Source organism: Capra hircus, chromosome 22, assembly GCF_001704415.2.
Source record: "Capra hircus breed San Clemente chromosome 22, ASM170441v1, whole genome shotgun sequence".
NCBI classification, from domain to species: domain Eukaryota; kingdom Metazoa; phylum Chordata; class Mammalia; order Artiodactyla; family Bovidae; genus Capra; species Capra hircus.
This window is the reverse complement of record NC_030829.1, coordinates 47987329-48003107: the sequence shown is the minus strand read 5'-3', so window position 1 is coordinate 48003107 and position 15779 is coordinate 47987329. Positions and strand designations below refer to the sequence as shown.

The window sequence follows — 15779 nt, the reverse complement described above, 5'->3', positions numbered from 1 at the left end:
TAGGGGTCACTATAAGAATTCAAGAGGCCGGAGGAGAGCAGGGACCCCCAGCTGGGCATCAGCAGTTCCCTTTGTTGATCTACCACCATTTTGCTAAGTTGGCAACTCTCTGTCTCTGCTTCTATAGCTGCTGCCACTTCCAGTTACTGGTCCCCTCTTTCCTTGTGGCTTCTGCTGCCTCCTAGCTTCTGTTTCCTCACTCTGTTTCTCTGCCCACAGGAGTCAACTCTGTCTGTACATATCACAGACAAATGAAGTCTTGGCTTTCAGTCAAGACCATAGTCTGATCCATACATGAGCTATCCTGTGACTAGGCATTCTCATTATCTCTGCTCAGTAGTGGCCAAGTGGGGGGGGGGGGGTGGGTGGGGTTACTGGGATCATTTTGTTCAGAAAAGTATGGCCGGCACATGATGGCCACTCTGGAAGTTCTAGGGGCTGGCAGGGCTCTGGGATGGTCCAGAAGGACCCAGACCCCACTGGGAGGCGCTAAGACCCTGCCTCTGAGGCTGCCATGGTCCTGGAGACCACAACTCCAGCCTCACTCGGGACTTCTGGGAGAATGATCCTCCAATGGGCCAAGGGCAGCTGAGTTCCTGGCCAGACTGAGAACACAGGGAGGACCACAACACGTGGCCTGGTCCTCCAGGTGCTCAGAGTCTAGAGACAGTGATCAGATCCAATCATGCGAACCTCAACCAAACATTAACAGTAGAATGTAGGCCCTTTGGGAGCTTGGAGCCTGGAGCAGGGCTGTCTGTGCTCGGCTAGGGGACAAAAGAGAAAGGAGACATTTGGAGGGACATGGGCTGGCAGAGAGAAGAGATGTGAGGTACAGAGAAGTGGAAGGTGGGAAAAGTTACCTTCAGAAAGCAACCTGGAGCTGGATCACAGGACTTGGGGATTATCTTTCCCAAGGGGCACAGGAATCATAAAAGGTAATGAGGAAGGCGTCAGCCATGGAGATCCGAGTCTCAGGGTGGTAAGTCTGGTTTTGGGCCCTGGCTGCCTAGAGAAGGGAGGGGAGATAACTGTGATCTAGGAGGCCAGACCCCAGAGGCTGTGCTCATGATGTGGCGACAATGCTGAGATGCCTTTTGCTTTAAATGTGAGTCCATATTCCATCATCATCGCCCCGGCCCAGCAGGTTTCTGGGCCCATTTGTCAACACAATGCTTCTGGCTTCCCCAGGGGGCTCCGTGTCCCGCAGCCGCTGGATGTGAGGCCCTAACACTGTGGATGATACCCACTGGGTTACCTTGGTACAGGTAGATCCAGGCCCATCACTCCACCCATGCCCAGCTTCCCAGGGGAACCTCCTGCCTCCTGCTCCTCCCGCCCCCGATGCAGGTCGATGACCCCACTTGGGAAAACATCAGGCTTGCTCATATAAGGAGCCCGGGGCCAGGCCAGCATGCGCAGCAATGGCGTTGGCTCGGTGGCTCTGCCTCATCTTGGCCCTGCTCTCCGGCTTGGCAGTCTCTGGCTTCCCTAGAAACCCATCCCGGCTGCTCAGGGTAAGTCTGCCCCTTCTTCACCAATAGGCAGGCAGGGAGGCCACACTGGGCAGTCCTCTGTAGAATGAGGAGGAGGCAGAGGCTGGGCAGTGAGCTGCAAGGAACAGGGCAGAGTGTAGGGGGACCTGGGCCCCAGACCTGCTGTCAAATCTGATCAGACAGCTTCCCCGGGGGAGCTTAAATCTCTAGGGCCTCTGTTTGCAAACCTGTCAGGTGGGTGATGCACCACGATCAGCTCACCTCACTGAGAGGCTCTGAGGTTCATATATAGACAAGGGGAGAGGCCTCTAGGAATGGCCAGGCTGAGCTGCATGGGGTACAGTGGTGGTGGGGTCTGGAGGAGGCCTGGGGCCTAGGGAGGGGCAGAATGAGTCGGTGTATATGGTGCAGGGGGAGAGCACTGACTTTGGTCCTCCCTGACACGCTCCCCTAGACCTCCCCCCTGGACCTCAATTTCCCCATCTACTCAGAGCCCTTTCTACTCTGACATGTGGCTCTGGGTGGGTCCTCCATCTGGAGGCCCCTCAAGGTGTGCGTGTGTGATGGGGGAGGTGGTCACTGCTGAACCCTGGCCTCAGCCCGGAGCCTCTATCCAGGCCACAGTAGCCTTGGCCTTGGCCCGACCCCTGTGTTTGTCTTTGTTTTTTCCAGAAACGGAGCCTCCCGGAAGGGGTGAGAACTTTCACAAGAGATGGGTCAGGGCAGAGCTGGTTGCCCAACAGCGGAAGAAGTGGGCCACAGGGGAAGGTCCCTCCAGCTGGCAAACCCCCTCATGGTCCCCTTCCCTGGCAGCCCCCTGCTGCCTCCTGAGCCCTGGGAGAGAGCTCCAGGAACCATGCCCCCTCAGACTTGCTGATGCAATGGAGGACCACCCCTCCACGGGTCCTTCTTCCCACAAACACTTACTGAGCATTTGTCAGACCCCATGCATGGGGCAAGAGACACACAGTGGATGGCCCTTTGATGCCTTCATGAAGCATCTTTATATCCATGTTCAATCCAGATGTCTCCCTAGAACATCCCTTGGCCCATGGTCCCGTTGGAAAGAGGGTGTTGGGGGGCACGAAGGCCGTCCCCATGCATCGCCCTTGGTGCAGGAAATAAGGGTCTGTTTGGGAGACAGAACCAGGCAGCTACCAAAGGACACAGGAAGCAGACTGGAGTGTGTGTGGACATGCTCTTTCTAAGCTGAGCTCTGGAAGATGAGTGGGAAGAGCTAGGAGCCAGCATGGTAGGGACATGGACAGAGCAGAGAGGGCAGGACCTGCCCAGCGGCCCCCAGAGCCATGGGGAAGGCTGTCCTGGAGGTGGTAGGGAGAATAGAAGGACTCTAAACAGGAGAAGGACAGGCCAAATTTGAGTTTTTACACCATCTCACTGGCTACAGCTGCATGTAAACCAGATTATAAGTTAAGGAGGCAGAGTGGCCATCACAACAGTGGTGGCCAATTAAAGATAGCAACCAAAGATACTGCCCAGGCTTCTGACATGTATGACTGGGAGACTGGAGGGGCCACTTACCAGGCAGGAGCTTTGGAGCCCACAAAGGGGAGCTTGAAGGGGAGCAGCCAGGAGGAGGTCCTGGTTTCCAGGGGCCTCAGGCTGGCTGGTCACCGTCCGCTGATACACTGTCCCTCTTCTGCAGGCGGTCGATGGCATCGAGGTCTACAGCACCAAGGTCAACTGCAAGGTGACCTCCCGCTTCGCTCACAATGTCGTCACCACAAGGGCCGTCAACCATGCAAACACGGCCAAGGAGGTGTCCTTCGATGTGGAGCTGCCCAAGACAGCCTTCATCACCAACTTCACCTTGTGGGTGTCACCACAGCTTCTGGCTCTGGGCGGGGAGGGAAATCTGGCTCAGCCTGAGCCCCTCCTTCTCCAACTCTCTATCTCTGCAGGACCATCGATGGTGTTACCTACCCTGGGAACGTCAAGGAGAAGGAAGTTGCCAAGAAGCAATACGAGAAGGCCGTGTCCCAGGGCAAGACAGCTGGCCTGGTCAAGTAAGTGTGGACCCCCAGGCCTTGGGGAGAATGTCAGGGCTGTGAGGGCCCTCAGAGACACTAACAAGAGAACAGCAGCTATTATTATTACATAGCAAAATGTGCTGTAATTCTTACAACGTTATCTTACTTTAAAGTTGAGGCAACCGAGGCTCAGTCTGGGTAGGGGGCTCCCCCAAGGGGAAGGGACTGGAAACCAAAGGCCCAGGAAGCGGGGGGCTGTGCTCTTTCTGGGGCAGTCATTGTTTCTCATCCCCATTCAGGGCCTCTGGGAGGAAGCTGGAGAAATTCACGGTCTCAGTCAATGTGGCTGCAGGCAGCAAGGTCACTTTTGAGCTAACCTACGAGGAGCTGCTCAAGAGGCATAAGGGCAAGTACGAGATGTACCTCAAGGTCCAGCCCAAGCAACTGGTCAAGCACTTTGAGGTAATTGGCCACTCGCTTGCAGCCCCTGAGGGGATGGGGTGCCAGAAAGAGCCCTGGGCAGAGCCCACAGGAGGAATATAGGAGTCCAGGCCCCAGCACCCGGCCAAGGAGGCATGGGGGAATTGCAGTGGTGCTGCCCACCGCACTTGGGCCAAAGGGAGGAGGCCAGACTGCACCTGGATTATCCAAGTTGGGTGCTGGGCCCTTGAGGGCAACATCACCAAGTGTTTCTGTAATGCTGGTAACTGGTTACTTGGGCATTTTTACCTACACCAGAATGCAAAGCCAAAGGAAATGCTTTTAGACTCTGGGGCACCATATGGCAGGGAGTAGAAGAGCTTTGGGGTCAGAGTACCCAGCTGCAAACCCAAGTGGTCATCTTCTTGCTGGGAGGCAGCAGGCTTGGGTGTCACAGAATTGTCCTAGTGGCTGGTCCCTGCACCACACTGACTCATCTCCTCACTCTTGTTGTCCTGGAGGCTGGGCTTGGCACTGTCACTAAGTGACATCTCCTGACACTTGGCTGTTTCAGATCACGGTAGACATCTTCGAGCCTCAGGGCATCAGCACCCTGGATGCTGAAGCCTCGTTCATCACCAATGACCTCTTGGGCAGTGCCCTCACCAAGTCCTTCTCAGGGAAAAAGGTGGTATAGATGCCTCTGGGGCCTGGGGAGGAGGGAGCAGGGGCAGGAACACTGAATCTAGTTTGAACCTGGGGGTTTGACAGATGCAAGGGGGAGAGAGAGAGTGTGTGTGTAGGTATGAGGCAGGGGTCAGGGAGGGGGAGAAGCCTGTAACATCCCCTTTCTCCTAGGCCACCCGGGTCAGGAGGCAGGATGCTAGAGGCAGGGAGATGCTAGATGCTGGTGTTGACCTGCCAGAGGGACTGGGGTCTCACCTGCACTGCGGAGGGGACAGAGAAACCATTTATGAAGCCTGATCCCATTTCACTTCGGGAAAGCAGGTAGGGCAGGCTGCTGGTCCCTGTTTTACAGAGAAGGAGACAGAGACCTGAGGGAGTTTTTCAGATCTGACTCCACACGAGTGGTGAAAGAAGAAAGGGAAATTCATTCTTGGTGCTTGTGGTTGGCTCTGGACCCCAAGGTCCCCAGCAATTCCAGGGGTCTTGCTGATCATGGGTAGTGGATGAATACATGTTTACACGGACAGCAAACCTCAGTCAGGACTCCCAGGGCGAGGCTCGAGGAGCACACACTCCGAGGGCTGATGACCTCTGCAGGCGGTGTCCCCTCCCAGGGCCCCCTCCTCACTCTCTACTCTGCTCCTTCCTTGCTCCTCTTGACAAAAAGCACACAGTGTCACCCAATGTGAAGTTCATTTTCATAGAGCAGAATTCTCCTCCCTAAGTGGCTTCTAGGTGCAGGCAGAGCTAAGGGACTTGTGAACCAGGAGAGTGAAAGCCTGGCTCAGATAAGGCCTCTAGCCTCCAAGGGGCTCCTGATCTCCAAGAGGGAGAGAGGTGCTTAGGAAGGCCAGAGCACTCCAGAGGGCGGCAGGACTCAGGCACTTTGCTGAGTGCCCAGGGCAGCCCCAGACTGAGGTCTGCAGAGGGCAGGCCCTGCCCAAGCTGAGAGAGGCCCTCCATCACCCTCCCTCAGGGCCATGTGTCCTTCAAACCCAGCTTGGACCAACAGCGTTCCTGCCCAACCTGCACAGACTCCCTCCTCAAAGGAGATTTCATCATCACCTATGATGTGAACAGAGAGTCTCCCGCCAATGTGCAAGTAGGTACCTGCCAACTGGCTCTGCCAGGCTGATCCATCCCCTACTTTGGTTGGTGAGGGCTGATGTGTGGAGGGACTGCAGCTTCATCTAGTAAAACAACCTTGATCTTCAGCCCAAGCATGAAGTTCCCGCAAGGCATGAGGACCACAGGCAGACCAGAGCCTTTGTGTGGTGGCCCCCTGGAGGTGGAGAAAGGACATCTTTATTTGGGGCTGCTAAAAGTCTGGGTTCTATTTGCAAGGGTAGCCAATGTGAGGTTGCTAAAGGGCCACTGGTCTCGTCTCTCTCCCCTTTCCAGATCGTCAATGGCTACTTCGTGCACTTCTTTGCACCTCAAGGCCTTCCGGTGGTGCCCAAGAGCGTGGTCTTTGTGATTGACGTCAGTGGCTCCATGTACGGTCGGAAAATGGAGCAGGTACTCTCCTTGGTGCAAGAGTGGGTGATGGATGAGAGACACAGGGAGATATTTTTAAAGTGGATGAAGCTAATATTCCAGTGAAAAAGAAGGAAGGAGGGCGGGATTTTTAAAAGGCACAAAGCATCTGCCTTTTTTCTTGCAGACGGCAGGGGCCCGGGCCGGCAACACATCTTGTCTGCTTGTCTTCCTCCTTCCCAGACAAAGGATGCCCTCCTCAAAATTCTGGAGGATGTCAAACAGGATGACTACTTGAATTTCATCCTGTTCAGTGGAGACGTGACCACCTGGAAAGACAGTTTAGTTCCAGCCACTCCTGAGAACATCCAGGAAGCCAGGAAATTTGTGATGGATATTCATGATCGAGGAAGTAAGAACAGGGGAGGGAGCTACATCCTGCCGTTCCTCTCTGCCTGAGCAGCCTGTTTCCCTTCTGCCTTGGCAGCAGAGACTCTGCAGGTCTGGGCCCTGCGGATCCAAGCTGCGGGTAGAGGTGGGATGGAGAGTCCTCAGGCTTGACACTGCGGTGTCTTCTCTGTGATCTAGGGAAACCCATTTCTTTCTAACCTATGATCCCCACAAGGTAATGCCACAGAGAACTCTTATCCATGGCGGTTTCATATGAAAGATGACAAGTGACGTCTATACTGCTCCCCACTCCTCCCTGTGAGAGGGGCTGGCAGTCCACTTGACTGTTCTCCAATCACAATGTGTTCTTACAGTCACCATGTGCATCTGTCCTTGCAGCAGCCCTGAGAGGCTGGTCCTCTTACTCATTTGAAAGACTAAGTCATCCGTTCAGCACTCACTGAGTCATCCAGCCAATATTTACTCAGTACCACCGTGCACAGGCAGGCAGGGTCTTTGGGCACATGAGCAGGGACGGTTGTCTCGACTGCCTCCCCCGGCACCCTGAGGATGCCCTCTCATGGTGCCTCCATCTGTGTGCCAGTGACCAACATCAACGACGCGCTGCTGAGGGGCATCAGTATGCTGAACAAGGCCCGGGAGGAGCATACAGTCCCAGAGAGGAGCACCTCCATTATCATCATGCTGACCGACGGGGACGCCAATGTGGGTGAGGCGGCGTGTGTGGCTCTGGCTGCCGCTCCTGGCTCTATAGCCGGTGTGCTGCACGACCTTGGGCAGCTCTCCCCAGGGTCCCCTGTGGTCTGTGAGCCCCTGAAGGGCTCTGTTCACCCCAGCGTCTGCTCACTGAGGGCTTGTAGCCATGACTCTGCCAGCTCTGCAGAGGCAGGGGTCAGATCTCTGCAGACAGAGCTGGTCCAGACAGTCGCTGGGGCTCTGGCTGCAGCGTAAATACCCCCTTCTCCCGCAGGAGAAAGCAGGCCTGAAAAAATCCAAGAGAATGTGCGGAATGCCATCGGCGGCAAGTTCCCCTTGTATAACCTGGGCTTTGGCAACAATCTGAATTATAACTTCCTGGAAAATATGGCCTTGGAGAACCATGGGCTTGCCCGGCGCATTTATGAGGATTCCGATGCCAGCTTGCAATTGCAGGTGGGCCTTGCCTCACATACCTCCGGGAATGGGAAGCTCACTACTTCCTCAAGAAGCTGTTCCACTGAGTGACAATTCAAGTTATTAGAAAGAACTTCCTCTCAGGTTGAAATCTATCTCTGGTCACCTCTTACCCATCAGTACAGGTTCTGATTTTGTCCACAGGCTGCACAGAACAGATCTGCTTCCTCCGTAGGACTGCCATATCAGATACAAGACCTCCAGTTAAATAGGAACTTCTCATAAACAATGAATAATTTTTTAGCAAGCATGCTCCAAACACTGAACAGGACACTGTACTTAGTTTACTTGCCATGCTAAGTTGCTTCAGTCATGTCTGACTCTGTGTGACGCTATGGACTCTAGACCACAAGGCTCCTCTGTCCATGGGATTCTCCAGGAAGGAATACTGGAGGGGGTTGCCACACCCTACTCCAGGGGATCTTCTGACCCAGGAATCGAACCCCTGTCTCTTATGTCCCCTGCATTGGCAGGAGGGCTCTTTACCACTAGTGCCACCTGAGAAGCCCCATATTTAGTTCGCTAGTGCTGCCTTAACAAATTACCGTACCTGGGCGGCATCCACAGGCCATTGTTAGCATTAGTTGCTCTGTCATGTCTGACTGTTTGTGACCCCATCAGGCTTCTCTGTCCGTGGAATTCTCCAGGCAAGAATACTGGAGTGGGCTGCCATCCCTTCTCCAGGGGATCTTCCCGACCCAGGGATCGAACTTGGATCTTCTGCATTTCAGGTGGACTCTTTACCATCTGAGCCATCAGGGAAGCCCTACCTGGGTGGCTTCCACAGCAGACATTTATTGTCTCACATGTCTAGAGGCTGGACGTCCAAGATCAAGATGCTGGCAAGGCTGGTTCCTTTTGAGAGTCGGGAGGGAAGGCTCTACTCTAGGCCTCTCTCCTTGGCCTGTCGATGGCCATTTTCTCCTTGTATATCTTCATATCATTTTCTCTGTGGGTATGTCTGCCTCTGGGTCCAAACTGCCCTCTTTCAAGGACACCAGTCATATTGGATTGGAGTCTATCCTAAACAACTCATTTTAACTTGATCTCTGTAAAGAGCTTTTCTCCAAATTTAAGGTCATGTCCTAAAGTACGGAGTAAGGATTGTCACCTGTGTATTTTGGGGTTACAAAATGTGTCCCTATGACAGCTGTACTTATACTAAAGAGTAACCTGTCATTTACCTGTTATTCAAATGTAACTCATGACCTGCATTTCCATTTGCTGAAGCTGGTAGCCCCTCTCCTCCCCAGCACAGGCAGGTGCCTCTCCACCTCTGCAGTGGAACCCCCGGCCTTTCTCCTGTTAGTCTCCTGGTCTCCGTGCTCTCACTCCACGTCAGCTTCTCTAGTCAGCCTCCACCCTTTCTCTTCTCCTTTTTACTTTCATACCAACGAACAAACATTTCTTGAATCCTATGTGTCAAGAACTCTGTCCTTTCCTTTTCTATTCTTCCCATTCTCTAATTGGGACGGGGGGCACATTGAGGAGGAGGTCCCCCAAACTGAAGGACACAGTCAGGGCCAGGTGGAAGTGGAGATCAGGAGCTGGACTGGCCCAGCTTGAGAGATCCAACCACCTGCAGAAGCACCAGTGGGAGCCTGCCCACCTTGTCCTCTCCCTGCCTGCGCTGGTGGCCTGAGATGATCAGGGCCCCATCTGAACTCTAGGGCTTCTATGAGGAGGTGGCCAACCCACTGCTGACAGGCGTGGAGGCAGAGTACCCTCAGAATGCCATCCTGGACCTCACCCAGAACAGTTACCAGCACTTCTATGATGGCTCTGAGATCGTGGTAGCCGGGCGCCTGGCAGATGAGGACATGAACAGCTTTAAGGCAGCTGTGAAAGGCCACGGGGTAAGCTGAGCCAAGGGCCTTCTTGTGCGCTGGGGGTGGGAGACCTACCGACGGGGCTCCAGCCTCCTGCATGATGGCCCAGCAGAAGCAGCCTCTGAACCAGGCCCACCTGGCTCCAGGCAACTAGCCTCTCGCCTCCTCCCACCCCCATCCCAGGCCATCAACGACCTGACCTTCACTGAGGAGGTGGACATGAAGGAGATGGAGAAGGCCCTGCAGGAGCAGGACTACATTTTTGGGGACTACATTGAGCGGCTCTGGGCCTACCTCACCATCGAGCAGCTGCTGGAGAAACGGTGACCCTGGCCCACCCCTCACACAGCGAGGCCCTGCCCTGACTCCCAGCCTTGCCCCAGCACCTACCTGTGCACGACTCCCTGTGCTGGCTATGCTCCAGGAGAGCCCAAGAGGAGGAAACTTTCACCTTGGGATGTGCACCTCCATGCCCACCACAGCTGCCCAATCCTCCTTTTGGCCAGGCCCCCATAGCCTGTTTTTCCTGGAGCAGAGAGAGTCTGTGATGTGGGGCTCAGGTAGGAGCCTGGGAGCATCTTGAGGGCAGGGATGAGCCTTGGCATCCTGTCCCCCACATCCAGCACGGGTCTGCAGAGATGCTGAGGAGGAACATAACCTAAGGCTGAGACCTCAGCCCTCAGCCCAGGGGGCAGAGGTTGGCCATGCGAGGGGGCCGTGTCAGCCTTCTGTTGGGCAGGATTGGCTGGGAAAGATGCTGGCACTCAGCATGTGAACACCATGATGACCGACTGGCTGTGGCCATGTTGAGCCCCTTGTGGCTTTCACCTGGAGAAACAGGCCCAGAGAGGAATCAGGGCAGGTCCATCTATCCCAGGGAGCTGATGAAACCATTTTCTCTGACTGCTAGTGGGCTCCATCCTAGGGGACATCCACTGGGAGAGGTGGAGGGGGTCTTGGGGTGACCCTCCCACCCTGCCCGTGCCCACAGCAAGAACGCCTGGGGTGAGGAGAAGGAGAATCTCACGGCCCAGGCCTTGGAGCTGTCCCTCAAGTACCACTTTGTGACTCCACTGACCTCCATGGTGGTGACCAAGCCTGAGGACAATGAGAACCAGACGGCCATTGCCAACAAGCCCGGGGAAGGTAGGCACAGATGGTGGGGGCCACAACTTGGATGCCTTCTTCCAGGCCCCTGACCCTGGCTGCCCTGAAAAGAAGTGGGCCTGCTGAGAAAGGCAGGTCTAGGAGGCATCAGAGGAAAACTGGCCAAGGACCAGGGAGGGTGTTATAGAGGGAGGGGAGCCATTAGTGTGAACAGTGGAATGCAGGCATGAATAGGAAGAGTCTTGAAGTCTCTAAAGGGGGCAGGGTGTCCAGGGTCATTTCTAGGAAAAGGACTGAGGCTGCAGCATGGAAGGGTTCAGTTAGATAAGACAAAGCACCTAAAAGTTCGACCTAAAAGTTCGGCCTAAAAGTTCGGCCTGGAGCCAGCACCTGGGGATTGTGAGAGTAAGAGGCCATGAGAGCTGGCGGCTGGGACCAGGCCTGGTCAACCAGACGCCATGAGTGCCGTGTCCTGAGGATCCCTGCAATTGGCATTGGGAGATATGGGAAGTAAAGAGCCAGTCTGGGCCAGGCCTCTGCCTCCAGGAGCTCCTGGTTCCTGTGGGGGCACACATGGCCCATGGCTGGCTGGCCAGGTGGTGAGTCAGTCACAAGAGCCCTGACCCTGGGGTTCTGTGGCCTCCAACTCCATGGTCTCCTCTTCCTCCCTTACAGGGCCTCTGGATGCAGAAGGTGAGCTTTAGCCAGCGGCTGGTGAGTTTCCCAGGAGGAGGTCAAGAGAGGACCAAGGAGGCCTTTCCAAACACCCTGGGGACCCACCACCCAGGAAGGGGCCACCAGGACACCTGAGCTCAGCTCCCAGCTCTACTGCCAACTCACCAGGGGCCAGGGCAGGGCTCTCTTCACTCTGAGCCTCAGGGTTCTCATCAGCTGATGTAGGGGGGCTTCCCTGCCCGAGGAGGGACAATTGGGATGAAAGTATTCTGTGAACTGCAAGAATGAGTAACTCAGTTAGTTACTCAGTAACCCCACAGCAAAGCTTTGAGGGAGGTCTCTTACAGTTCCCATTTACAGAGAGGAAACTGAGGCACGGGGGAGTTAAGTTCCTTTGCTCAAGGACTCGTTCAGCAGGGGACCCAGCCAGGACTTTGGCCCAGGCAGCCTAGTTCTGGCACCGGCTCTGGAGTTCATAGCACTCTGCGCTTGTCTCATTATGGAACTGGAACCTCGTCCCCACACCATCAGGCAGGACGTCCCCAGCCCCTACCGGCCTGCCTTGTCTCTATCCACACGCGCTGTTCTAACCAAGCAGCATATTTCGACTGGTCATGACTCTGCCCTCTGAACAGCCCTGTGAGATGTAGTCACTGGTGCACGTGTGTGTGAGTGTGTGTGTAGGTGCGTGTCAGTGAGTGTGTTGCTACTGAGGACAACAGTCACCTGTGAGCCTCATTCTACTCCAGCCTCGGGACTGTAGTTCAGGGGTGGCAGACAGCATTGCTCATGACAGAGAGCCTGGGGTTCAGGGGAGGGAACCCCCTAGACCTTGCTCACACCTGCCCTTTGGCTTCTTTTTTCAGTGATCCCCTCCATGGCTTACCTGAGTGAGTATGTGCCAGCTGCCACAGAGCACGGCCCTGTGTTGTTCCCCTCAGGAGTCCTTCCTGAATCAGCTCCCTGGAACAGGCAGATGGTTGGGGGTTCCTCAGGAGATGGGGGGAGGTTAAGAGCATTAGGGAGCCTGAAGGTGAGGGGCGTGAACCAAACTCTGGGTGGGGGTCTTGGTGCCTCCCCTGGCCTGTTTGTTTCGCTCAGCCCTCTCTTTCTTTCGTCCACAGCCAGCTACCAGGGTCCCAAGACACCCTACTACTATGGTGAGTTTCCCAGCTCCCCCAGGTCGAGGCTCTGGGCCTAGGGCTGAGCACCTCCTGCCTGTCTAGGAGTCCATCTCACAGGGACTAGGAGGCAAGGGGAGGTCCCTGGAACAGGAGAGATCCCAAGAGCCAGCCTCTTCTCTGTGTGTTCTCAGTGGATGGGGACCCCCATTTCATCATCCAAATTCCAGAGAAGGACGATGCCATCTGCTTCAATATTGATGAAGACCCAGGCACAGTGCTGCGTCTCATTCAGGACCCTGTCACAGGTGGGGGCCATGGACTGGGGCCAGGGGCTCTTCCTGAGACGGCCTGGAGCCCCCAGGGTGGAAACATGGGCCAGGCTCACTCTGCCCCAAATGCACCCATCTTTAAAGGTAGATTCCATCCTGTAGGGATTTCATATTCCATCCACAGCCACAGGCTCACCTCATCTCCCCAGGGCAGGGGTAATGGGGAGACGGTTAGAGTTAAGGGCTGCCTGGGCCTATGGGTAGGACTCACCCTGGGCGTGAGGAATAGTGTTTCTCTGGACAACACTCCCTGGCCCAGACAAGGGGCAGTTCCACAATGTGGGCCTTCGGCCACCGGTGTGATCCCAATATGTCTAGGAACAGATAGGACTGGCTCTCAGATCCTGGTGTCTCAATTGAGAGACCTGGGTCCCCCACTGTTATTCCTCAGGAGGGCTGGCTGAAGGGGAAGCTGTGACCCTAAAAGAACAGTCTGGACTTAGGTGTTGCTGGTCTCTCGTTGCCCCGCCCATCTGGCAGGCCTCACAGTTAACGGGCAGATCATTGGTGAGAAGAGAGGCAGCTCAGACTCCCAGAACAGGAGGACTTACTTTGGCAAACTGGGCATTGCCAGTGCTCAGATGGACTTCCGGATTGAGGTGACACCAGAGAATATCATCCTGTGGAATGGGGACTCACTGAGCACGTTCAGCTGGCTGGACACGGTCATGGTCACACAGGATGGGTAAAGCCCTGCTGCTAGGTCTTGAGGGGTGAAGGAGTGTGAGGGAATTAGGGGGAATTTGAACAAATCACAGAAGATCCACAGGGTTAACAGGAGAGACCAGTGGCCTCAGCCCCCGCTCTGGGAAAGGTGAACATGGTGGCCCCCAGCCCACCCCCTGGGATCCCCACCAAAGGCAGATAGGTGGCTGGACAGTTCATAGGACAACTTGAGGGAAGGGCTGTGTGGATGGAAGCATCAGGTGGATCTGGCAGGCTGATGATGACAAAGATCCCTGTGTGCATCAGCGCTGGCTGAGCTCACTTGTTCTCAAACTCCTCTGCCTCTCTTGCACCTTCAGGTCACCCCCAAGCTGGGTGGGCAGGGCTACAGTGTTAGTCCCATGGAGGTTCAGACAGGGGCAGAACCTACCAAACATCACACAGGAAGCCCAGTGGCCTAGCTAGGGCTTGATCCCAGGTCTCCAGACCCCCAGGACAGCCCCTCGTCTGCTTATGGAGTGGCAGGGACCCACTCAGTGCAGGGCATAGATATTGTGCATAAGAATCTTCTCTCCAACAACCCTGAGAGAGTTTCTGGAGTCTGTGCTCTTAGAGGTCACGTTTCCTGCTCTGCCCTTGATTCAGACGCCTGGTATCATGGCCACTGGGCCCCACTGCTGACCTTTTCTTCTCTTTTAGGCTATCTGTGATGATCAACAGGAAGAAGAGCATGGTGGTCTCCTTTGGAGATGGGGTTGCTTTTGTAGTTGTCCTGCATCAGGTGTGGAAGAAAGAGCCTGCCCACCATGATTTCCTTGGCTTCTATGTGGTGGACAGCCGTGGGATGTCAGCACAGACACATGGGCTGCTGGGTATGAAATCTTCAAGCTTCAGGTTGTTCAGGACACATGGTGGAGGGAAAAAGCCACGTGAAAGGGCCATCTTAGTCACCCTGGACCCAGCACTCAACACCCTACCCAGCCTTTGCATCAATCTGGAAGGCCAGTAACCTTGTCATGTATGGCAGAGGTAGGGTTGACAGTGTGAATGTTTTTATTCCTAGGACAATTCTTCCACCCCTTTGACTTTCAAGTGTCTGATGTCCACCCAGGCTCTGACCCCACAAAGCCAGATGCCACAATGGTGGTGAAGAACCATCAGCTGACAGTCACCAGGTGAGGGGACCCTGCTGATGTCTTCAGACTGCTGGGTACGAGATAGGAGGGAAGAGCTCTCTCCACCTACGCACATCAGCCTGGCTGGCTCTTGTCTTCCATGGGATACCCTTGTTTCCCTCTGGGCTTTTGGCTCCCTCTAATCAGGGAAAAGCCAAATCTGGCCCCCTAGAAGGAGAAACCACATGACCTCATTCTTGACCAGAGTCGGAACTCCTATAATTGGCAAATTCACACCCCCTTTCAACTTTAGGTCCATGAACGTGGCCGTCTTGCCTACCCCGCACATCGCAGCTTTTCTCTCCTTTCTTTCAGGGGCTCCCAGAAGGACTACAGGAAGGACATCAGCGTCGGCAGGAATGTTGCCTGCTGGTTCGTCCACAACAATGGGCAAGGGCTGATCGATGGCATCCACAGAGACTACATTGTCCCCAGCCTGTTCTGAGTTGACACGCCAACTCCTGCTGAGATGGCCGGCCCAGCCTGCCTGGCATCTGGAACAGAGGCACAGAGTGGGGCGTGATGAAAGGCTGTGACAATAAAGGCCAAGGAGGAACTGGACTGCCCCCAGCCTCTGCCTGCTTCCATCAGCCCCTGCTCCAGGGGACAGGCAGCTCAAATGAAGGCTGCTAGGAAGGCAACTTCCTGGGCCTCTCCATCAATGTGGCTGGTTGGGGGGTTACTATAGGAGTCAAACACAGAACAGTGGGGGAAGGAAAAAATAAAATCGATTCCGGAACAAAGGGCCTCTGAGAAGTCGGGAAGGACTGACTGCCTTTCAGAGTTTAGGAAGGATGGAGGAAAAGTCAAGGGTCCCTGGCTCAGGAGCTCTCATCAGGGCTGAAGCTTGTTCTATGATACAGGAGCAGAGATGCTCCAATGCGGATTCAGCCTGCCACTAATTGTGCCATCCATCTCTCCACTCTCGATCATCTCACCATCCACCCACTGGCTCATCCACCTGCCCACCCCTTCACAACCCATCCATTCAGCAGCTAAACCCAACATTTCAGGCTAGGATCTGGGGGCACACAGCTTAGTAACTCAGTTCCTGTTTGCATGGGTGCTCCAGTTTGTCTTCAGCTTCACTGGGGATTCCCTGGGATCCTCCGATCACTCGTTATGGTGACCACCTGCTGCTGCACCCTGTAAGTCCTGGGGGGGTGGGATGGGGGTCAGACAGAGGTTCCTAGAGAACCGGCTCTGCGGGCTGTCAGCCT

At 55.1% G+C, this 15779-nt stretch overlaps 1 protein-coding gene across 2 annotated transcripts; it reads left to right on the top strand.

Annotated features, from left to right (window-relative positions):
• ITIH3 (inter-alpha-trypsin inhibitor heavy chain 3) lies at window positions 1395-15302 on the top strand. 2 transcript variants are annotated; one of them, XM_005695858.3, is made up of 22 exons: window positions 1395-1517; window positions 2169-2189; window positions 3163-3329; window positions 3419-3523; window positions 3787-3949; window positions 4482-4595; window positions 5571-5696; window positions 5996-6112; window positions 6314-6482; window positions 7065-7190; window positions 7452-7633; window positions 9325-9510; window positions 9667-9806; window positions 10475-10629; window positions 11266-11283; window positions 12132-12155; window positions 12390-12425; window positions 12581-12694; window positions 13199-13403; window positions 14084-14256; window positions 14448-14559; window positions 14875-15302. In XM_005695858.3, exons 1-22 carry the CDS (start codon window positions 1425-1427, stop codon window positions 15002-15004), a joined length of 2676 nt encoding a protein of 891 aa, XP_005695915.2. In that variant the 5' UTR covers window positions 1395-1424; the 3' UTR covers window positions 15005-15302. The 2 variants fall into 2 exon arrangements, with proteins under 2 accessions (XP_005695915.2, XP_013828976.2); XM_013973522.2 differs by lacking the exon at window positions 2169-2189 and having other exon boundaries at window positions 1398-1517.